Raw genomic sequence first — 22,838 nt, forward strand, 5'->3', positions numbered from 1 at the left:
CTGTACCGTGTCTCTCTCTCTCTGTCCCTGTTTATAGCTGTACCGTGTCTCTCTCTCTCTGTCCCTGTTTATAGCTGTACCGTGTCTCTCTCTCTCTGCTCTGTCCCTGTTTATAGCTGTACCGTGTCTCTCTCTCTCTCTGTCCCTGTTTATAGCTGTACCGTGTCTCTCTCTCTCTGTCCCTGTTTATAGCTGTACCGTGTCTCTCTCTCTCTGTCCCTGTTTATAGCTGTACCGTGTCTCTCTCTCTCTCTGTCCCTGTTTATAGCTGTACCGTGTCTCTCTCTCTCTCTGTCCCTGTTTATAGCTGTACCGTGTCTCTCTCTCTGCTCTGTCCCTGTTTATAGCTGTACCGTGTCTCTCTCTCTCTGCTCTGTCCCTGTTTATAGCTGTACCGTGTCTCTCTCTCTCTGCTCTGTCCCTGTTTATAGCTGTACCGTGTCTCTCTCTCTCTGTCCCTGTTTATAGCTGTACCGTGTCTCTCTCTCTCTGTCCCTGTTTATAGCTGTACCGTGTCTCTCTCTCTCTCTCTGTCCCTGTTTATAGCTGTACCGTGTCTCTCTCTCTCTCTGTCCCTGTTTATAGCTGTACCGTGTCTCTCTCTCTCTGTCCTGTTTATGGCTGTGCCGTGTCTCTCTCTCTCTGTCCCTGTTTATAGCTGTACCGTGTCTCTCTCTCTCTGTCCCTGTTTATAGCTGTACCGTGTCTCTCTCTCTCTGTCCCTGTTTATAGCTGTACCGTGTCTCTCTCTCTCTCTCTGTCCCTGTTTATAGCTGTACCGTGTCTCTCTCTCTCTGTCTGTCCCTGTTTATAGCTGTACCGTGTCTCTCTCTCTCTCTCTGTCCCTGTTTATAGCTGTACCGTGTCTCTCTCTCTCTGTCCCTGTTTATAGCTGTACCGTCTCTCTCTCTCTCTGTCCCTGTTTATAGCTGTACCGTGTCTCTCTCTCTCTCTGTCCCTGTTTATAGCTGTACCGTGTCTCTCTCTCTCTCTGTCCCTGTTTATAGCTGTACCGTGTCTCTCTCTCTCTGTCCCTGTTTATAGCTGTACCGTGTCTCTCTCTCTCTGTCCCTGTTTATCGCTGTACCGTGTCTCTCTCTCTCTGTCCCTGTTTATAGCTGTACCGTGTCTCTCTCTCTGCTCTGTCCCTGTTTATAGCTGTACCGTGTCTCTCTCTCTCTGTCCCTGTTTATAGCTGTACCGTGTCTCTCTCTCTCTGTCCTGTTTATAGCTGTGCCGTGTCTCTCTCTCTCTCTGTCCCTGTTTATGGCTGTACCGTGTCTCTCTCTCTCTGTCCCTGTTTATAGCTGTACCGTGTCTCTCTCTCTGCTCTGTCCCTGTTTATAGCTGTACCGTGTCTCTCTCTCTCTGTCCCTGTTTATAGCTGTACCGTGTCTCTCTCTGCTCTGTCCCTGTTTATAGCTTTACCGTGTCTCTCTCTCTCTGTCCCTGTTTATAGCTGTACCGTGTCTCTCTCTCTCTCTCTCTGTCCCTGTTTATAGCTGTACCGTGTCTCTCTCTCTCTGTCCCTGTTTATAGCTGTACCGTGTCTCTCTCTCTCTGTCCCTGTTTATAGCTGTACCGTGTCTCTCTCTCTCTGTCCCTGTTTATAGCTGTACCGTGTCTCTCTCTCTCTGTCCCTGTTTATGGCTGTACCGTGTCTCTCTCTCTCTCTGTCCCTGTTTATAGCTGTACCGTGTCTCTCTCTCTCTGTCCCTGTTTATAGCTGTACCGTGTCTCTCTCTCTCTGTCCCTGTTTATAGCTGTACCGTGTCTCTCTCTCTCTGTCCCTGTTTATAGCTGTACCGTGTCTCTCTCTCTCTCTGTCCCTGTTTATAGCTGTACCGTGTCTCTCTCTCTCTGTCCCTGTTTATAGCTGTACCGTGTCTCTCTCTCTCTGTCCCTGTTTATAGCTGTACCGTGTCTCTCTCTCTCTGTCCCTGTTTATAGCTGTACCGTGTCTCTCTCTCTCTGTCCCTGTTTATAGCTGTACCGTGTCTCTCTCTCTCTGTCCCTGTTTATAGCTGTACCGTGTCTCTCTCTGCTCTGTCCCTGTTTATAGCTGTACCGTGTCTCTCTCTCTCTGTCCCTGTTTATAGCTGTACCGTGTCTCTCTCTCTCTGTCCCTGTTTATAGCTGTACCGTGTCTCTCTCTCTCTGTCCCTGTTTATAGCTGTACCGTGTCTCTCTCTCTCTGTCCCTGTTTATAGCTGTACCGTGTCTCTCTCTCTCTGTCCCTGTTTATAGCTGTACCGTGTCTCTCTCTCTCTGTCCCTGTTTATAGCTGTACCGTGTCTCTCTCTCTCTCTGTCCCTGTTTATAGCTGTAACGTGTCTCTCTCTGCTCTGTCCCTGTTTATAGCTGTACCGTGTCTCTGTCTCTCTGTCGCTGTTTATAGCTGTACCGTGTCTCTCTCTGCTCTGTCCCTGTTTATAGCTGTACCGTGTCTCTGTCTCTCTGTCCCTGTTTATAGCTGTACCGTGTCTCTGTCTCTCTAGAGTATTTTTCCGACCTGAAGGGGCGTGAAGACACTGACGAAGGCATCTACTGGGAGTTTTACGGCAGCGCCGTGTGTGGTGAGTACACACACACACACACACACACACACACACACACACACACACACACACACACACACACACACACACACACACACACACACACACACACACACACAGGAGAAGAGAGGGAGAGAAAGGAGCAGCAGGAAGAAGACAGAGAGAGACCCTCAGGTAAATCTCTGTGGGAGTCTTCTCGGAGGAGACCAGCATTGATTCAGAAGGACAACATCAGAAAAAGAGAACAGTGGTTTCTCTTGTATCCGATAGATTTTCCCTCCCAGCCTTGGAGCGAGCTACGCTTTTGTGCCTACCTCACCTCCTGCCTCCCTACTCTCCTGCCTCCCTACTCTCCTGCCTACCTCCCCTCCTGCCTCCCTATTCCTGCCTCCCTACTCTCCTGCCTACCTCCCCTCCTGCCTCCCTACTCTCCTGCCTCCCTACTCTCCTGTTTTCCCCTCTCTCTCTCTCCCCTGTTTCCCTACTCTCCTGCCTCCTCTCTCCTGCCTCCCTACTCTCCTGCCTCACTATCCTGCCTCCTGCCTCAGCTCCTGCCTCCCTCTCCTGCCTCCCTACTCTCCTGCCTACCTCCCCTCCTGCCCCCTACTCTCCTGCCTCCTCCTCTCCTGCCTCCCTCTCTCTCCTGCCTCCCTACTCTCCTGCCTCCTACTCTCCTGCCTACCTCCTCCTCCTGCCCCCTCTCCTCTCATCCTGTCCTACCTTTCTCCTGCCTCCCTCCTCTCCTGCCCACCTCCTCCTGCCTACATCCCCTCCTGCCTCTCTCACCTCCCTGCCTCCCTCCTCTCCTGCCTCCTCCTACTCTCCTGCCTGCCTCCCCTCCTGCCTCCCTACTCTGCCTGCCTACCTCCTCCTGCCTACTCTCACCTCTGCCTGTTTACTCTCCTGCCTCCCTCTCTCCTGCCTCCCTACTCTCCTGCCTGCCTCCCCTCCTGCCTACCTCCCCTCCTGCCTACCTCACCTCCTGCCTCCCTACTCTCCTGCCTCCCTACTCTCCTGCCTACCTCCCCTCCTGCCTACATCCCCCTCCTGCCTCCCTCTCTCTCCTCCCTACCTCCCCTCCTGCCCCATCCTCTCCTGCCTCCCTACTCTCCTGCCTCCCTACTCTCCTGCCTACCTCCTCCTGCCTACCTCCCCTCCTGCCTCACCTCCCCTCCTGCCTACCTCCCCTCCTGCCTCCAAACCACCTGCCTCTCCACTTTCCCTGCCTACCTACTCTCCTGCCTACCTCTGTCCCCCTCCTGCCTCCTCTCTCTCTCTGTCCCTACCTCCTGCCTCCCTGCCTCACCGTCTGCCTCCTCTCTCTTTGATGGCCCATGTTGAAATCCAACTTGCAACCTTCGCATTGCCGACACCCACCGCGCTCCAACCAACTGAGATCTGTGGATCTCAATGCCACACAGAAAGGTCTCCGGTTTTAACAAGTGATGCTATGGAGGTTTGAGCTCCAGAGAGAGGAGGAGGGGGGAGGGGGAGGCTACTACAGAATAGGCCTCACTCCATCTGTTAGGAAAGCAAATTCCCTCCTCTCCCCACTCCCTCTATCCTCCTCTCTCCACTCCCCCTATCCTCCTCTCTCCACTCCCCTTATCCTCCTCTCTCCACTCCCCCTATCCTCCTCTCTCCACTCCCCCTATCCTCCTCTCTCCACTCCCCTTATCCTCCTCTCTCACTCCCTCTATCCTCCCTGATTTACCATAGCCACTGCCCAAGCCTGAAGCGGGTTGTTTGGTACGCATACAGTCCACACTCAAGGTTTCCAAACGGCCAAACATTCAATGATATCCAGGGATATGGTGCAACAAAAATGTTTATTCTTCTTATATCTAACAAATAAATGATTCTTCAATCAACTTAAAGCATAGAATATTTGATATGGAAAATACATATTATGACCTGTCTGTATGTTTGTATGTCTGTATGGTCAAAAAAATATACCGCTCCCCATCTAGCAAGGACTCCCCTCCCGATGGCCCAACTTCCTGCCTTTCTCCTAACACACTTACCACAATACAATGAATAGGCAAGGGGGGCAAAAACTAAGTTACACTCAATCAGGTAAATATAAATCATAAAGGTACGTACCTAATATTTCATCATTTACATTCATATTTAATATATTTACACAAATATACATGGAGCTCCATATGTTCGGTCTTTTATACAAATATGTCCAAATCGGCTCTAACACTCCCCTCCCCACTCCCTCTATCCTCTGCCTCTATCCTCTCCCTCTATCCTCTCCTTCTATCCTGCCCTCTCCACTCCCTCTATCCTCCCCTCTCCACTCCCTCTATCCTCCCCTCTCCACTCCCTCTATCCTCCCCTCTCCACTCCCCTCTATCCTCCCCTCTCCACTCCCTCTATCCTCTCCCTCTATCCTCTCCTTTCCACTCCCTCTATCCTCTCCACTCCCTCTATCCTCCCCTCTCCCTCTCCACTCCCTCTATCCTCTCCTCTCCCTCTATCCTCCCCTCCCCAGTCCCTCTATCCTCCCCTCTCCACTCCCTCTACCCTCGCCACTCCCTCTATCCTCTCCCTCTATCCTCTCCTTTCCACTCCCTCTATCCTCTCCTCTCCACTCCCTCTATCCTCCCCTCTCCACTCCCTCTCCACTCCCTCTCCACTCCCTCTATCCTCTCCCTCTATCCTCTCCTTTCCACTCCCTCTATCCTCTCCTCTCCACTCCCTCTATCCTCCCCTCTCCCTCTCCACTCCCTCTATCCTCTCCTCTCCCTCTATCCTCCCCTCCCCAGTCCCTCTATCCTCCCCTCCCCACTCCCTCTATCCTCCCCTCTCCACTCCCTCTATCCTCCCCTCTCCACTCCCTCTATCCTCCCCTCTCAACTCCCTCTATCCTCCCCTCTCCACTCCCTCTATCCTCCCCTCTCCACTCCCTCTATCCTCCCCTCTCCACTCCTCTATCCTCCCCTCTCCACTCCCTCTATCCTCCACTCCCTCTACCCTCCCCTCTCCACTCCCTCTACCCTCTCCACTCCCTCTACCCTCCCCTCTCCACTCCCTCTACCCTCGCCACTCCCTCTATCCTCTCCCTCTATCCTCTCCTTTCCACTCCCTCTATCCTCTCCTCTCCACTCCCTCTATCCTCCCCTCTCCACTCCCTCTCCCTCCCTCTATCCTCTCCCTCTATCCTCCCCTCTCCACTCCCTCTACCCTCCCCTCTCCACTCCCTCTATCCTCTCCCTCTATCCTCCTCTCTCCACTCCCCCTTATCCTCCTCTCTCACTCCCCCCATCCTCCTCTCTCCACTCCCCTTATCCTCCTCTCTCCACTCCCCCTATCCTCCTCTCTCCACTCCCCCTATCCTCCTCTCACTCCCTCTATCCTCCCCTCCCCACTCCCTCTATCCTCTCCCTCTATCCTCCTCTCTCCACTCCCCCTTATCCTCCTCTCTCACTCCCCCTATCCTCCTCTCTCCTTATCCTCCTCTCTCCACTCCCCCTATCCCCCTCTCTCCACTCCCCCTATCCTCCTCTCACTCCCTCTATCCTCCCCTCCCCACTCCCTCTATCCTCTCCCTCTATCTCTCTCCCTCTATCCTCCCTCTCCACTCCCTCTATCCTCCCTCTCCACTCCCTCTATCCTCCCCTCTGCACTCCCTCTATCCTCCCCTTTCCAGTCCCTCTACCCTTCCCTCTCCACTCCCTCTATCCTCCCCTCTCCACTCCTCTATCCTCCCCTCTCCACTCCCTCTACTCTCCTCTCTCCCTCCCTCTACCCTCCTCTCTCCACTCCCTCTATCCTCTCCCTCTACCCTCCCTCTCTCTACTCCCTCTACCCTCCCCTCTCCACTCCCTCTATCCTCCCCTCTCCACTCCCTCTACCCTCTCCATTCCCTCTATCCTCTCCCTCTACCCTCCCCTCTCCACTCCTCTACCCTTCCCTCTCCACTCCCTCTATCCTCCCCTCTCCCTCTCCACTCCCTCTATCCTCTCCCTCTATCCTCCCCTCCCCAGTTCCTCTATCCTCCCCTCCCCACTTCCTCTATCCTCCCCTCTCCACTCCCTCTATCCTCCCCTCTCCACTCCCTCTATCCTCCCCTCTCCCTCCCTCTATCCTCCCCTCTCCACTCCCTCTATCCTCCCCTCTCCACTCCCTCTATCCTCCCCTCTCCACTCCCTCTATCCTCCCCTCTCCACTCCCTCTATCCTCCCGTCTCCACTCCCTCTATCCTCCCCTCTCCACTCCCTCTATCCTCCCCTCTCCACTCCCTCTATCCTCCCCTCTCCACTCCCTCTACCCTCCCCTCTCCCTCCCTCTATCCTCCACTCCCTCTACCCTCCCCTCTCCACTCCCTCTACCCTCCCCTCTCCACTCCCTCTACTCTCGCCACTCCCTCTATCCTCTCCCTCTATCCTCTCCTTTCCACTCCCTCTATCCTCTCCTCTCCACTCCTCTACCCTTCCCTCTCCACTCCCTCTATCCTCCCCTCTCCACTCACTCTATCCTCCCCTCTCCACTCCCTCTACCCTCCCCTCCCCACTCCCTCTATCCTCTCCCTCTATCCTCTCCCTCTATCCTCCCCTCTCCACTCCCTCTATCCTCCCCTCTCCACTCCCTCTATCCTCCCCTCTGCACTCCCTCTATCCTCCCCTTTCCAGTCCCTCTACCCTCCCCTCTCCACTCCCTCTATCCTCCCCTCTCCACTCCCTCTATCCTCCCCTCTCCACTCCCTCTACCCTCCTCTCTACACTCCCTCTACCCTCCCCTCTCCACTCCCTCTACCCTCCCCTCTCCACTCCCTCTATCCTCCCCTCTCCACTCCCTCTATCCTCCCCTCTCCCTCCCTCTATCCTCCACTCCCTCTACCCTCCCCTCTCCACTCCCTCTACCCTCCCCTCTCCACTCCCTCTACCCTCTCCACTCCCTCTACCCTCTCCACTCCCTCTACCCTCCCCTCTCCACTCCCTCTACCCTCGCCCTCCCTCTATCCTCTCCCTCTATCCTCTCCTTTCCACTCCCTCTATCCTCACCTCTCCACTCCCTCTATCCTCTCCTCTATCCTCCCCTCTCCACTCCCTCTACCCTCCCCTCTCCCTCCCTCTATCCTCTCCCTCTATCCTCCTCTCTCCACTCCCCTTATCCTCCTCTCTCACTCCCCCTATCCTCTCTCTCCTTATCCTCCTCTCTCCACTCCCCCTATCCTCCTCTCTCCACTCCCCCTATCCTCCTCTCACTCCCTCTATCCTCCCCTCCCCACTCCCTCTATCCTCTCCCTCTATCCTCTCCCTCTATCCTCCCCTCTCCACTCCCTCTATCCTCCCCTCTCCACTCCCTCTATCCTCCCCTCTCCACTCCCTCTATCCTCCCCTCTGCACTCCCTCTATCCTCCCCTTTCCAGTCCCTCTATCCTCCCCTCTCCACTCCCTCTATCCTCCCCTCTCCACTCCCTCTACTCTCCTCTCTCCACTCCCTCTACCCTTCCCTCTCCACTCCCTCTATCCTCCCCTCTCCACTCCCTCTATCCTCCCCTCTCCACTCCCTCTACTCTCCTCTCTCCACTCCCTCTATCCTCCCCTCTCCACTCCCTCTACCCTCTCCATTCCCTCTATCCTCTCCCTCTACCCTCCCCTCTCCACTCCTCTACCCTTCCCTCTCCACTCCCTCTATCCTCCCCTCTCCACTCCCTCTATCCTCCCCTCTCCCTCCCTCTACCCTCCCCTCCCCCTCCCTCTATCCTCTCCTCTATCCTCTCCCTCTATCCTCCCCTCTTCACTCCCTCTATCCTCCCCTCTCCACTCCCTCTATCCTCCCCTCTGCACTCCCTCTATCCTCCCCTTTCCAGTCCCTCTACCCTTCCCTCTCCACTCCCTCTATCCTCCCCTCTCCACTCCCTCTATCCTCCCCTCTCCACTCCCTCTACCCTCCTCTCTCCACTCCCTCTACCCTCCTCTCTCCACTCCCTCTACCCTCCCCTCTCCCCTCCCTCTATCCTCCCCTCTCCCTCTCCACTCCCTCTATCCTCTCCTCTCCCTCTATCCTCCCCTACCCAGTCCCTCTATACTCCCCTCCCCAGTCCCTCTATCCTCTCCCTCTATCCTCCCCTCTCTACTCCCTCTATCCTCCCCTCTCCACTCCCTCTATCCTCCACTCCATCTACCCTCCCCTCTCCACTCTCTCTATCCTCTCCCTCTATCCTCCCCTCTCCACTCCCACTATCCTCCCCTCTCCACTCCCTCTATCCTCCTCCCTCTACCCTCCCTCTCCTCCCTCTACCCTCCCCTCTCCCTCCCTCTACCCGCTCCCTCCCTCTACCCTCTCCAATCCCTCCACCCCCTCCCCTCTCCACTCCCTCTACCCTCTCCACTCCCTCTATCCTCTCCCTCTGTCCTCTCCTTTCCCTCCCTCTATCCTCTCCTCTCCACTCCCTCTATCCTCCCCTCTCCTCCTCTCCCTCCCTCTATCCTCTCCCTCTATCCCTCTCCTCTCCCTCCCTCTACCCTCCCCTCTCCCTCCCTCTATCCTCTCCCTCTATCCTCCCTCTCCACTCCCCCTTATCATCCTCTCTCACTCCCCCTTCCTCCCTCTCCACTCCCCTTATCCTCCTCTCTCCCTCCCCCTATCCTCCTCTCTCCACTCCCCCTCCCCTATCCTCCTCTCTCCACTCCCCCTATCCTCCTCTCACTCCCTCTATCCTCCCCTCCCCCTCCCTCTATCCTCTCCCTCTATCCTCTCCCTCTATCCTCTCCTTTCCCTCCCTCTATCCTCTCCTCTCCCTCCCTCTATCCTCCCCTCTCCACTCCCTCTCCACCCTCTATCCTCTCCCTCTATCCTCCCCTCTCCACTCCATCTACCCTCCCCCTCTATCCTCCCCTCTCCCTCCATCTACCCTCCCCACTCCCTCTATCCTCTCACTCTATCCTCCTCTCTCCACTCCCCCTTATCCTCCTCTCTCACTCCCCTATCCTCCTCTCTCCTTATCCTCCTCTCTCCACTCCCCTATCCTCCTCCTCTCCACTCCCCCTATCCTCCTCTCACTCCCTCTATCCTCCCTCTCCACTCCCTCTATCCTCCCCTCTCCACTCCCTCTATCCTCCCCTCTGCACTCCCTCTATCCTCCCCTTTCCAGTCCCTCTACCTTCCCTCTCCCTCCCTCTATCCTCCCCTCTCCACTCCCTCTATCCTCCCCTCTCCACTCCCTCTACCCTCCTCTCTCCAACTCCCTCTACCCTCCTCTCTCCACTCCCTCTATCCTCTCCCTCTACCCTCCCCTCTCTACTCCCTCTATCCTCTCCCTCTACCCTCCCCTCTCTCTACTCCCTCTACCCTCGCCTCTCCACTCCCTCTATCCTCCCCTCTCCACTCCCTCTACCCTCTCCATTTCCTCTATCCTCTCCCTCTACCCTCCCCTCTCCCTCCTCTACCCTTCCCTCTCCACTCCCTCTATCCTCCCCTCTCCACTCCCTCTATCCTCCCCTCTCCACTCCCTCTACCCTCCCCTCTCCTCTCCCTCTATCCTTTCCCTCTCTCCACTCCCTCTACCCTCCCCTCTCCCTCCCTCTACCCCCCTCTCCACTCCCTCTATCCTTTCCCTCTCTCCACTCACTCTATCCACCTCTCTCCCTCCCTCTATCCTCTCCCTCTACCCTTCCCTCTCCCTCCCCTCTACCCTCCCCTCTCCACTCCCTCTATCCTCTCCCTCTATCCTTCCCTCTCTCCACTCACTCACTCTCTCCACCTCTCTCCACTCCCTCTAACCTCTCCCTCTATCCTCTCTCTCTACCCTCTCCCTCTATCCTCTCTCTCTACCCTTCCCTCTCCACTCCCTCTACCCTTCCCTCTCCACTCCCTCTATCCTCCCTCTCCACTCCCTCTACCCTCCCCTCTCCACTCCCTCGATCCTCTCCCTCTATCCTTTCCCTCTCTCCACTCCTCTATCCACCTCTCTCCACTCCCTCTATCATCTCCCTCTATCCTCTCCCTGTATCCTCTCCCTCTACCCTTCCCTCTCCACTCCCTCTACCCTTCCCTCTCCACTCCCTCTATCCTCCCCTCTCCACTCCCTCTACCCTCCCCTCTCCATTACCTCGATCCTCTCCCTCTATCCTTTCCCTCTCTCCTCTCCCTCTATCCACCTCTCTCCACTCCCTCTATCATCTCCCTCTATCCTCTCCCTGTATCCTCTCCCTCTACCCTCCCCTCTCCACTCCCTCTACCCTCCCCTCTCCACTCCCTCTACCCTCCCCTCTCCACTCCCTCTACCCTCCCCTATCCCTCCCTCTACCCTCCCCTCTCCACTCCCTCTCTATCCTCCCCTCTCCCTCCCTCTACCCTTCCCTATCCACTCCCTCTATCCTCTCCCTCTACCCTCCCTTCTCCCTCCCTCTATCCTCCCTCCCCTCTCCACTCCCTCTACCCTCCTCTCTCCCTCCCTCTACCCTCTCCACCCTCTATCCTCTCCCTCTACCCTCCCCTCTCCACTCACTCTATCCACCCTCTCCACTCCCTCTATCCTCTCCCTCCACTCCCTCTATCCTCTCCCTCTATCCTCTCCATCTACCCTCCCCTCCCCTCTCCACTCCCTCTACCCTTCCCTCTCCACTCCCTCTATCCTCCCCTCTCCACTCCCTCTCCCCTCCCTCTATCCTCTCCCTCTATCCTCCCCTCTCCACTCCCTCTACCCTCCCCTCTCCCTCCCTCTATCCTCTCCCTCTATCCTCCTCTCTCCACTCCCCCTTATCCTCCTCTCTCACTCCCCCTATCCTCCCTCTCCTTATCCTCCTCTCTCCCTCCCCCTATCCTCCTCCTCTCCCTCCCCCTATCCTCCTCTCACTCCCTCTATCCTCCCTCCCCACTCCCTCTATCCTCTCCCTCTATCCTCTCCCTCTATCCTCCCCTCTCCACTCCCTCTATCCTCCCCTCTCCACTCCCTCTATCCTCCCCTCTCCCTCCCTCTATCCTCCCCTCTCCACTCCCTCTATCCTCCCCTCTGCACTCCCTCTATCCTCCCCTTTCCAGTCCCTCTATCCTCCCTCTCCCCTCCCTCTACTCTCCTCTCTCCCTCCCTCTACCCTTCCCTCTCCACTCCCTCTACCCTTCCCTCTCCACTCCCTCTATCCTCCCCTCTCCACTCCCTCTATCCTCCCCTCTCCACTCCCTCTACTCTCCTCTCTCCACTCCCTCTATCCTCCCCTCTCCACTCCTCTACCCTTCCCTCTCCACTCCCTCTATCCTCCCCTCTCCACTCCCTCTATCCTCCCCTCTCCACTCCCTCTACCCTCCCCTCCCCACTCCCTCTATCCTCTCACTCTATCCTCTCCCTCTATCCTCCCCTCTCCACTCCCTCTATCCTCCCCTCTCCACTCCCTCTATCCTCCCCTCTGCACTCCCTCTATCCTCCCCTTTCCAGTCCCTCTACCCTTCCCTCTCCACTCCCTCTATCCTCCCCTCTCCACTCCCTCTATCCTCCCCTCTCCACTCCCTCTACCCTCCTCTCTCCACTCCCTCTACCCTCCTCTCTCCACTCCCTCTATCCTCTCCCTCTACCCTCCCCTCTCTCTACTCCCTCTACCCTCCCCTCTCCACTCCCTCTATCCTCCCCTCTCCACTCCCTCTACCCTCTCCATTCCCTCTATCCTCTCCCTCTACCCTCCCCTCTCCACTCCTCTACCCTTCCCTCTCCACTCCCTCTATCCTCCCCTCTCCACTCCCACTATCCTCCCCTCTCCACTCCCTCTACCCTCCCCTTTCCACTCCCTCTATCCTCTCCTCTCCACTCCCTCTATCCTTCCCTCTCCCTCTCCACTCCCTCTATCCTCTCCCTCTATCCTCCCCTACCCAGTCCCTCTATCCTCCCCTCCCCAGTCCCTCTATCCTCTCCCTCTATCCTCCCCTCTCCACTCCCTCTATCCTCCCCTCTCCACTCCCTCTATCCTCCACTCCATCTACCCTCCCCTCTCCACTCCCTCTATCCTCTCCCTCTATCCTCCCCTCTCCACTCCCACTATCCTCCCCTCTCCACTCCCTCTATCCTCCACTCCCTCTACCCTCCCCTCTCCACTCCCTCTACCCTCCCCTCTCCACTCCCTCTACCCGCTCCACTCCCTCTACCCTCTCCAATCCCTCCACCCTCCCCTCTCCACTCCCTCTACCCTCTCCACTCCCTCTATCCTCTCCCTCTGTCCTCTCCTTTCCACTCCCTCTATCCTCTCCTCTCCACTCCCTCTATCCTCCCCTCTCTACTCCCTCTCCACTCCCTCTATCCTCTCCCTCTATCCTCTCCTCTCCACTCCCTCTATCCTCTCCCTCTCCACTCCCTCTATCCTCTCCCTCTATCCTCCTCTCTCCACTCCCCCTTATCATCCTCTCTCACTCCCCCTTCCTCCTCTCTCCACTCCCCTTATCCTCCTCTCTCCACTCCCCCTATCCTCCTCTCTCCACTCCCCCTCCCCCTATCCTCCTCTCTCCACTCCCCCTATCCTCCTCTCACTCCCTCTATCCTCCCCTCCCCACTCCCTCTATCCTCTCCCTCTATCCTCTCCTTTCCACTCCCTCTATCCTCTCCTCTCCACTCACTCTATCCTCCCCTCTCCACTCCCTCTCCACTCGCTCTATCCTCTCCCTCTATCCTCCCCTCTCCACTCCATCTACCCTCCCCACTCCCTCTATCCTCTCACTCTATCCTCCTCTCTCCACTCCCCCTTATCCTCCTCTCTCACTCCCCCTATCCTCCTCTCTCCTTATCCTCCTCTCTCCACTCCCCCTATCCTCCTCTCTCCACTCCCCCTATCCTCCTCTCACTCCCTCTATCCTCCCCTCTCCACTCCCTCTATCCTCCCCTCTCCACTCCCTCTATCCTCCCCTTTCCAGTCCCTCTACGCTTCCCTCTCCACTCCCTCTACCCTCCCCTCTCCCCTCCCTCTATCCTCTCCCTCTACCCTCCCCTCTCTCTACTCCCTCTATCCTCTCCCTCTACCCTCCCCTCTCTCTACTCCCTCTACCCTCGCCTCTCCACTCCCTCTATCCTCCCCTCTCCACTCCCTCTACCCTCTCCATTTCCTCTATCCTCTCCCTCTACCCTCCCCTCTCCACTCCTCTACCCTTCCTCTCCACTCCCTCTATCCTCCCCTCTCCACTCCCTCTATCCTCCCCTCTCCACTCCCTCTACCCTCCCCTCTCCTCTCCCTCTATCCTTTCCCTCTCTCCACTCCCTCTACCCCCCCCTCTCCACTCCCTCTATCCTCTCCCTCTCTCCTTTCCCTCTCTCCACTCACTCTATCCACCTCTCTCCACTCCCTCTATCCTCTCCCTCTACCCTTCCCTCTCCACTCCCTCTACCCTCCCCTCTCCACTCCCTCTATCCTCTCCCTCTATCCTTTCCCTCTCTCCACTCACTCACTCTCTCCACCTCTCTCCACTCCCTCTAACCTCTCCCTCTATCCTCTCTCTCTACCCTCTCCCTCTATCCTCTCTCTCTACCCTTCCCTCTCCACTCCCTCTACCCTTCCCTCTCCACTCCCTCTATCCTCCCCTCTCCACTCCCTCTACCCTCCCCTCTCCACTCCCTCGATCCTCTCCCTCTATCCTTTCCCTCTCTCCACTCACTCTATCCACCTCTCTCCACTCCCTCTATCATCTCCCTCTATCCTCTCCCTGTATCCTCTCCCTCTACCCTTCCCTCTCCACTCCCTCTACCCTTCCCTCTCCACTCCCTCTATCCTCCCCTCTCCACTCCCTCTACCCTCCCCTCTCCATTACCTCGATCCTCTCCCTCTATCCTTTCCCTCTCTCCTCTCCCTCTATCCACCTCTCTCCACTCCCTCTATCATCTCCCTCTATCCTCTCCCTGTATCCTCTCCCTCTACCCTCCCCTCTCCACTCCCTCTACCCTCCCCTCTCCACTCCCTCTACCCTCCCCTCTCCACTCCCTCTACCCTCCCCTATCCTCTCCCTCTACCCTCCCCTCTCCACTCCCTCTATCCTCCCCTCTCCACTCCCTCTACCCTTCCCTATCCACTCCCTCTATCCTCTCCCTCTACCCTCCCTTCTCCACTCCCTCTATCCTCCCCTCCCCTCTCCACTCCCTCTACCCTCCTCTCTCCACTCCCTCTACCCTCTCCACACCCTCTATCCTCTCCCTCTACCCTCCCCTCTCCACTCACTCTATCCACCTCTCTCCACTCCCTCTATCCTCTCCCTCCACTCCCTCTATCCTCTCCCTCTATCCTCTCCATCTACCCTCCCCTCCCCTCTCCACTCCTCTACCCTTCCCTCTCCACTCCCTCTATCCTCCCCTCTCCACTCCCTCTACCCTCCCCTTTCCACTCCCTCTATCCACTCCCTCTATCCTCTCCCTCTACCCTCCCCTCTCCACTCCCTCTACCCTCCCGTCTCCACTCCCTCTACCCTCCCCTCTCCACGCCCTCTATCCTCTCCCTCTATCCTTTCCCTCTCTCCACTCCCTCTATCCACCTCTCAGGACTCCCTCTATCGTCCTCTCTCCTCCTCTCTCCACTCCCGCTATCCTCCCCTCTCCACTCCCTCTATCCTCTCCAGTCCTGGAATCTGAGGCATGAGGGGGCATGAGGGCATGAGGCATGAGGGTCTATTAGAGACCCACGACAAACTACCAATGAATCCCCTCTCCCTCCTCCTCTGCTCACTCCCTCCTTTCCTCCCCTCATCCCCTCTCTTTCTCCAAATTGTGAATTGTCCCTCAGACCACCCCCCGTGTTAGAACAGCAGGGAGAGGTTGGACTTCCAGCTGGAGAGGACAGAGAACTGTATTACATTCCTGCATCATATTACAAGCGGAAGTTGAAGGTCATAATTCATCTTTCTCTGTGATTTGAGTGTCACCGGTGACAACTTTGTGGAAATTCTTCAAGGTCGTTTCAAATGTTGCCTAATGGACAACGCTAATATTTCATCCCCTCTTCCCGCAAGAAAACAGCGAGATATTACATGCTAATACCACCCCTAGTCCTGTGAAGGCAGAAGTGGATGAAGTGGGGGTGGACGGCTGCTAGGATCTCTCCACACCTGCATTATTCAACACACTGATACACACACACCCTGCGGTCGGTTCGGTGGGCTGAGTGGAGCTGGGCGCCCCAGGGCAACACCTGGCTGCTTCATGCTGTCATTGGAGGGAGGGGGGGGGGGCAGCCAGCCAGCCAGCCAGCCAGCCAGCAGTACAATGCTCTGACTGTGCCTGACCTTATCTGCCACAGGCATTTATCTCCAGCTCAACCCTGGCTGTGTGTGTTGTGGGGGGTGATGCAGGTGTAGACAGTCATGTGCATTTCATTTTGAATGTTTGTATGTGCGAACCTGTTTGAGTTCTGCAACCTGACCTGTGTAGTACTCACCTGTCATCACCACTGATGCAGAATAGTGTTGTAACAGTGTGTTTGGTCATCTCTACAGAATAGTGTTGTAACAGTGTGTTTGGTCATCTCTACAGAATAGTGTTGTGTGTGTGTGTGTGTGTGTGTGTGTGTGTGTGTGTGTGTGTGTGTGTGTGTGTGTGTGTGTGTGTGTGTGTGTGTGTGTGTGTGTGTGTGTGTGTGTGTGTGTGTGTGTGTGTGTGTGTGTGTGTGTGTGTGTGTGTGTGTGTGTGCGTTGCAGAGTCAGGTGAGGACCCAGCAGCCTATGACATCCTGGCTAACCCCCCAGGCCCAGGAGAGGAGGAGGACACAAGGCAGGGCTTTGAGTTTGAGTTCTCTGACCGACCCCTCCTGCCCTGCTACAACATTCAGCTCTCCCTCTCACAGGGGTAAGTGTCTGTGTGTCATTATGAGTCCCAGAAATAACATTTTCCCTTCCGGTTGTGACTATAGTTTTGAATCCGTTTCTGTCCTGCAGTAAGCAAAATAATGAGCTTTAGTCTGTCCACCTGTGACCACCATTTACATTACAGTATTGTCACGGTTACCCAGCCACATTATAGCAGTGTTGTTGTTCTCACCAGTAACCCTACACTTCACTGCATGTTGAGTTCCCTCCATCCATCCGTCCCTCCTCTCCCCGTTCCAGTGTGTTATTAAGCAGACGAGAGGAGGGATCATTATGATCAGGGTATCGATAAAGTCATTAGTCACACCGACCTGGGGGAGGGAGGGGGAGGGTCATTAGTCACGCCGACCTGGGGGGAGGGAGGGGGGAGGGTCATTAGTCACACCGACCTGGCGGAGGGAGGAGGAGGGGGGTGTCATTAACCAGGGGGCTCGCCACAGGAGGAAATGATTTATGTGGAGGGAAGAAGGTAGACTTTTAGAAGCAGAGCTCTTTAATACTGTGGGTTGCTCTGATATGAGGGAGGAGAAACATTAGGGGGTTGGAGAGGAACAGAGAGGGTGGGTAAAGAGACAGAGAGGAGGTTGGATAGAGGATTTTAGAGAGAACAATTGGAGGATTGATAGGATGGTAGAGAGAGAGCGAGAGGAGGTTTGATAGAAGGATGGCAGAGAGAGGAAATTTGATAGGATGGTAGAGAGAGAGGAGATTTGATAGGATGGTAGAGAGAGAGGAGATTTGATAGGATGGTAGAGAGAGATGAGATTTGATCGGATGGTAGAGAGAGAGGAGATTTGATAGGATGGTAGAGAGAGATGAGATTTGATAGGATGGTAGAGAGAGAGGAGATTTGATAGGATGGTAGAGAGAGATGAGATTTGATCGGATGGTAGAGAGAGAGGAGATTTGATAGGATGGTAGAGAGAGATGAGATTTGATAGGATGGTAGAGAGAGGAGATTTGATAGGATGGTAGAGAGAGGAGATGTGATAGAAGGATGGTAGAGAGAGGAGATTTGATAGAAGGATGGTAGAGAGAGAGAGCGAGAGAGAGGTTTGATAGGATGGTAGAGAAAGATAGGATGTTAGAGAGAGAGGAGGTTTGGTAGGATGGTGGAGAAAAAGAGGATGGTAGAGAGAGAGGAGGTTTGGTAGGATGGTGGAGAAAGAGAGGATGGTAGAGAGAGGATGTTTGATAGGATGGTGGAGAAAGAGAGGATGGTAGAGAGAGGAGGTTTGGTAGGATGGTGGAGAAAGAGAGGATGGTAGAGCGAGAGAGGAGGTTTGATAGGATGGTGGAGAAAGAGAAGAGATTTTGTAGAAGGATGGTGGAGAAAGAGAGGATGGTAGAGAGAGGAGGTTTGGTAGAAGGATGGTGGAGAAAGAGAGGAGATTTGGTAGAAGGATGGTGGAGAAAGAGAGGATGGTAGAGAGAGGAAGTTTGGTAGAAGGATGGTGGAGAAAGAGAGGATGGTAGAGAGATAGGGGGTTTGGTAGAAGGATGGTGGAGAAAGAGAGGATGGTAGAGAGAGAGGAGGTTTGGTAGAATGATGGTGGAGAAAGAGATGGTAGAGAGAGAGGAGGTTTGTTAGAAGGATGGTAGAGAGAGAGAGTGGAGGTTTGGTAGATGGATGCTGGAGAAAGAGAGGATGGTAGTGAGAGAGGATGGCAGAGAGAGGAGGTTTGGTAGAAGGATGGTGGAGGAAGAGAGGATGGTAGAGAGAGAGGAGGTTTGGTAGAAGGATGGTGGAGAAAGAGGATGGTAGAGAGAGAGAGTGGAGGTTTGGTAGATGGATGCTGGAGAAAGAGAGGATGGTAGTGAGAGAGGATGGCAGAGAGAGGAGGTTTGGTAGAAGGATGGTGGAGGAAGAGAGGATGGTAGAGAGAGGAGGTTTGGTAGGATGGTGGAGAAAGAGAGGATGGTAGAGAGAGGAGGTTTGGTAGGATGGTGGAGAAAGAGGATGGTAGAGAGATGAGGTTTGGTAGAAGGATGGTGGAGAAAGAGAGGATAGTAGAGAGAGAGGAGGTTTGGTAGGATGGTGGAGAAAAAGAGGATGGTAGAGAGAGAGGAGGTTTGGTAGGATGGTGGAGAAGGAGGATGGTAGAGAGAGGAGGTTTGGTAGGATGGTGGAGAAAGAGAGGATGGTAGAGAGAGGAGGTTTAATAGGATGGTGGAGAAAGAGAGGATGGTAGAGAGAGAGGGGGTTTGGTAGAAGGATGGTGGAGAAAGAGAGGATGGTAGAGAGAGAGAAGGTTTGGTAGAAGGATGGTGGAGAAAGAGATGGTAGAGAGAGAGGAGGTTTGGTAGAGGGATGGTAGAGAAAGAGAGGATGGTAGAAGGATGGTAGAGAGAGAGGAGGTTTGGTAGAAGGATGGTGGAGGAAGAGAGGATGATAGAGAGAGAGAGGATGGCAGAGAGAGGAGGTTTGGTAGAAGGATGGTGGAGGAAGAGAGGATGGTAGAGAGAGAGGAGGTTTGGTAGAAGGATGGTAGAAAAAGAGAGCGAGAGAGAGGTTTTATAGGATGTTAGAGAGAGAGGAGAGAGAGGAGGTTTGATAGGATGGTGGAGAAAAAGAGGATGGTGGAGAGAGAGGAGGTTTGGTAGGATGGTGGAGAAAGATGATGGTAGAGAGAGGAGGTTTGGTAGGATGGTGGAGAAAGAGAGGATGGTAGAGAGAGGATGTTTGATAGGATGGTGGAGAAAGAGAGGATGGTAGAGAGAGGAGGTTTGGTAGGATGGTGGAGAAAGAGAGGATGGTAGAGAGAGAGGATGTTTGATAGGATGGTGGGGAAAGAGAAGAGATTTTGTAGAAGGATGGTGGAGAAAGAGAGGATGGTAGAGAGAGGAGGTTTGGTAGAAGGATGGTGGAGAACGAGAGGAGATTTGGTAGAAGGATGGTGGAGAAAGAGAGGATGGTAGAGAGAGAGGAGGTTTGGTAGAAGGATGGTGGAGAAAGAGAGGATGGTAGAGAGAGAGAGGGGGTTTGGTAGAAGGATGGTGGAGAAAGAGAGGATGGTAGAGAGAGAGGAGGTTTGGTAGAAGGATGGTGGAGAAAGAGATGGTAGAGAGAGAGGAGGTTTGGTAGAAGGATGGTAGAGAGAGAGGAGGTTTGGTAGAATGATGGTGGAGAAAGAGAGGATGGTAGAAGGATGGTAGAGAGAGAGGAGGTTTGGTAGAAGGATGGTGAAGAAAGAGAGGATGGCAGAGAGAGGAGGTTTGGTAGAAGGATGGGGAGAAAGAGAGGATGGTAGAGAGAGGATGTTTGATAGGATGGTGGAGAAAGAGAGGATGGTAGAGAGAGGAGGTTTGGAAGGATGGTGGAGAAAAAGAGGATGGTAGAGAGAGAGGAGGTTTGGTAGGATGGTGGAGAAAGAGGATGTTAGAGAGAGAAAAGGTTTGGTAGAAGGATGGTGGAGAAAGAGAGGATAGTAGAGAGAGAGGAGTTTTGGTAGAAGAATGGTGGAGAAAGAGAGGATGGTAGAGAGAGAGGGGGTTTGGTAGGATGGTGGAGAAAGAGGATGGTAGAGAGAGAGGAGGTTTGGTAGAAGAATGGTGAAGGAAGAGAGGATGGTAGAGAGAGAGGAGGTTTGGTAGAAGGATGGGGGAGAAAGAGAGGATGGTAGAGAGAGGATGTTTGATACGATGGTGGAGAAAGAGAGATTGGTAGAGAGAGGAGGTTTGGAAGGATGGTGGAGAAAAAGAGGATGGTAGAGAGAGAGGAGGTTTGGTAGGATGGTGGAGAAAGAGGATGGTAGAGAGAGAAAAGGTTCGGTAGAAGGATGGTGGAGAAAGAGAGGATAGTAGAGAGAGAGGAGGTTTGGTAGAAGAATGGAGGAGAAAGAGAGGATGGTAGAGAGAGAGGGGGTTTGGTAGGATGGTGGAGAAAGAGGATGGTAGAGAGAGAAAAGGTTTGGTAGAAGGATGGTGGAGAAAGAGAGGATAGTAGAGAGAGAGGAGGTTTGGTAGGATGGTGGAGAAAAAGAGGATGGTAGAGAAAGAGGTTTGGTAGGATGGTGGAGAAAGAGGATGGTAGAGAGAGGAGGTTTGATAGGGATGGTGGAGAAAGAGAGGATGGTAGAGAGAGGAGGTTTGGTAGGATGGTGGAGAAACAGGATGGTAGAGAGAGGAGGTTTGGAAGAAGGATGGTGGAGAAAGAGAAGATGGTAGAGAGAGAGGAGGTTTGGTAGAAGGATGGTGGAGAAAAAGAGGATGGTAGAGAGAGAGGAGGTTTGGTCGGATGGTGGAGAAAGAGGATGGTAGAGAGAGAGGAGGTTTGGTAGAAGGATGGTGGAGAAAGAGAGGATAGTAGAGAGAGAGGAGGTTTGGTAGGATGGTGGAGAAATAGAGGATGGTAGAGAGAGAGGAGATTTGGTAGAAGGATGGGGAGAAAGAGAGGATGGTAGAGAGAGAGGAGGTTTGGTAGAAGGATGGTGGAGAAAGAGAGGATGGTAGAAAGAGAGGAGATTTGGTAGAAGGATGGTGGAGAAAGAGAGGATAGTAGAGAGAGAGGAGGTTTGGTAGGATGGTGGAGAAATAGAGGATGGTAGAGAGAGAGGAGATTTGGTAGAAGGATGGGGGAGAAAGAGAGGATGGTAGAGAGAGAGGAGGTTTGGTAGAAGGATGGTGGAGAAAGAGAGGATGGTAGAAAGAGAGGAGATTTGGTAGAAGGATGGTGGAGAAAGAGAGGATGGCAGAGAGAGAGGAGGTTTGGTAGAAGGATGGTGGAGAAAGAGAGGATGGTAGAGAGAGAGGAGGTTTGGTAGAAGGATGGTGGAGAAAGAGAGGATGGCAGAGAGAGGAGGTTTGGTAGAAGGATGGTGGAGAAAGAGAGGATGGCAGAGAGAGGAGGTTTGGTAGAAGGATGGTGGAGAAAGAGAGGAGGTTTGGTAGGATGGTGGAGAAAGAGAGGATGCTAGAAAGAGAGGAGGTTTGGTAGAAGGATGGTGGAGAAAGAGATGGTAGAGAGAGAGGAGGGTTGGTAGAAGGATGGTAGAGAGAGAGGAGGTTTGGTAGAATGATGGTGGAGAAAGAGAGGATGGTAGAAGGATGGTAGAGAGAGAGGAGGTTTGGTAGAAGGATGGTGAAGAAAGAGAGGATGGCAGAGAGAGGAGGTTTGGTAGAAGGATGGGGAGAAAGAGAGGATGGTAGAGAGAGGATGTTTGATAGGATGGTGGAGAAAGAGAGGATGGTAGAGAGAGGAGGTTTGGAAGGATGGTGGAGAAAAAGAGGATGGTAGAGAGAGAGGAGGTTTGGTAGGATGGTGGAGAAAGAGGATGTTAGAGAGAGAAAAGGTTTGGTAGAAGGATGGTGGAGAAAGAGAGGATAGTAGAGAGAGAGGAGTTTTGGTAGAAGAATGGTGGAGAAAGAGAGGATGGTAGAGAGAGAGGGGGTTTGGTAGGATGGTGGAGAAAGAGGATGGTAGAGAGAGAGGAGGTTTGGTAGAAGAATGGTGAAGGAAGAGAGGATGGTAGAGAGAGAGGAGGTTTGGTAGAAGGATGGGGAGAAAGAGAGGATGGTAGAGAGAGGATGTTTGATACGATGGTGGAGAAGAGAGATTGGTAGAGAGAGGAGGTTTGGAAGGATGGTGGAGAAAAAGGATGGTAGAGAGAGAGAAAAGGTTTGGTAGAAGGATGGTGGAGAAAGAGAGGATAGTAGAGAGAGAGGAGGTTTGGTAGGATGGTGGAGAAAAAGAGGATGGTAGAGAAAGAGGTTTGGTAGGATGGTGGAGAAAGAGGATGGTAGAGAGAGGAGGTTTGATAGGGATGGTGGAGAAAGAGAGGATGGTAGAGAGAGGAGGTTTGGTAGGATGGTGGAGAAACAGGATGGTAGAGAGAGGAGGTTTGGAAGAAGGATGGTGGAGAAAGAGAAGATGGTAGAGAGAGAGGAGGTTTGGTAGAAGGATGGTGGAGAAAAAGAGGATGGTAGAGAGAGAGGAGGTTTGGTCGGATGGTGGAGAAAGAGGATGGTAGAGAGAGAGGAGGTTTGGTAGAAGGATGGTGGAGAAAGAGAGGATAGTAGAGAGAGAGGAGGTTTGGTAGGATGGTGGAGAAATAGAGGATGGTAGAGAGAGAGGAGATTTGGTAGAAGGATGGGGGAGAAAGAGAGGATGGTAGAGAGAGAGGAGGTTTGGTAGAAGGATGGTGGAGAAAGAGAGGATGGTAGAAAGAGAGGAGATTTGGTAGAAGGATGGTGGAGAAAGAGAGGATAGTAGAGAGAGAGGAGGTTTGGTAGGATGGTGGAGAAATAGAGGATGGTAGAGAGAGAGGAGATTTGGTAGAAGGATGGGGGAGAAAGAGAGGATGGTAGAGAGAGAGGAGGTTTGGTAGAAGGATGGTGGAGAAAGAGAGGATGGTAGAAAGAGAGGAGATTTGGTAGAAGGATGGTGGAGAAAGAGAGGATGGGAGAGAGAGAGGCGGTTTGGTAGGAGGAGGGGAGCGAAAGAGAGTATGGTAGAGAGAGAGGAGATTTGGTAGAAGGATGGTGGAGAAAGAGAGGATGGCAGAG

The 22,838-nt window shown here is 54.1% G+C and overlaps 1 protein-coding gene across 1 annotated transcript in view; it reads left to right on the forward strand.

Annotated features, from left to right (window-relative positions):
- LOC118370024 (BCL-6 corepressor-like) overlaps window positions 1-22,838 on the forward strand; it is a 148,559-nt gene that overhangs the window by 121,026 nt on the left and 4,695 nt on the right. Inside the window, 2 exon segments of the mRNA XM_052499796.1 lie at window positions 2,499-2,576; window positions 16,167-16,314. Coding sequence (XP_052355756.1) covers window positions 2,499-2,576; window positions 16,167-16,314 — 226 coding nt within the window.

This window comes from Oncorhynchus keta, chromosome 37 (assembly GCF_023373465.1).
Source record: "Oncorhynchus keta strain PuntledgeMale-10-30-2019 chromosome 37, Oket_V2, whole genome shotgun sequence".
In the NCBI taxonomy this organism is placed as follows: Eukaryota; Metazoa; Chordata; class Actinopteri; order Salmoniformes; family Salmonidae; genus Oncorhynchus; species Oncorhynchus keta.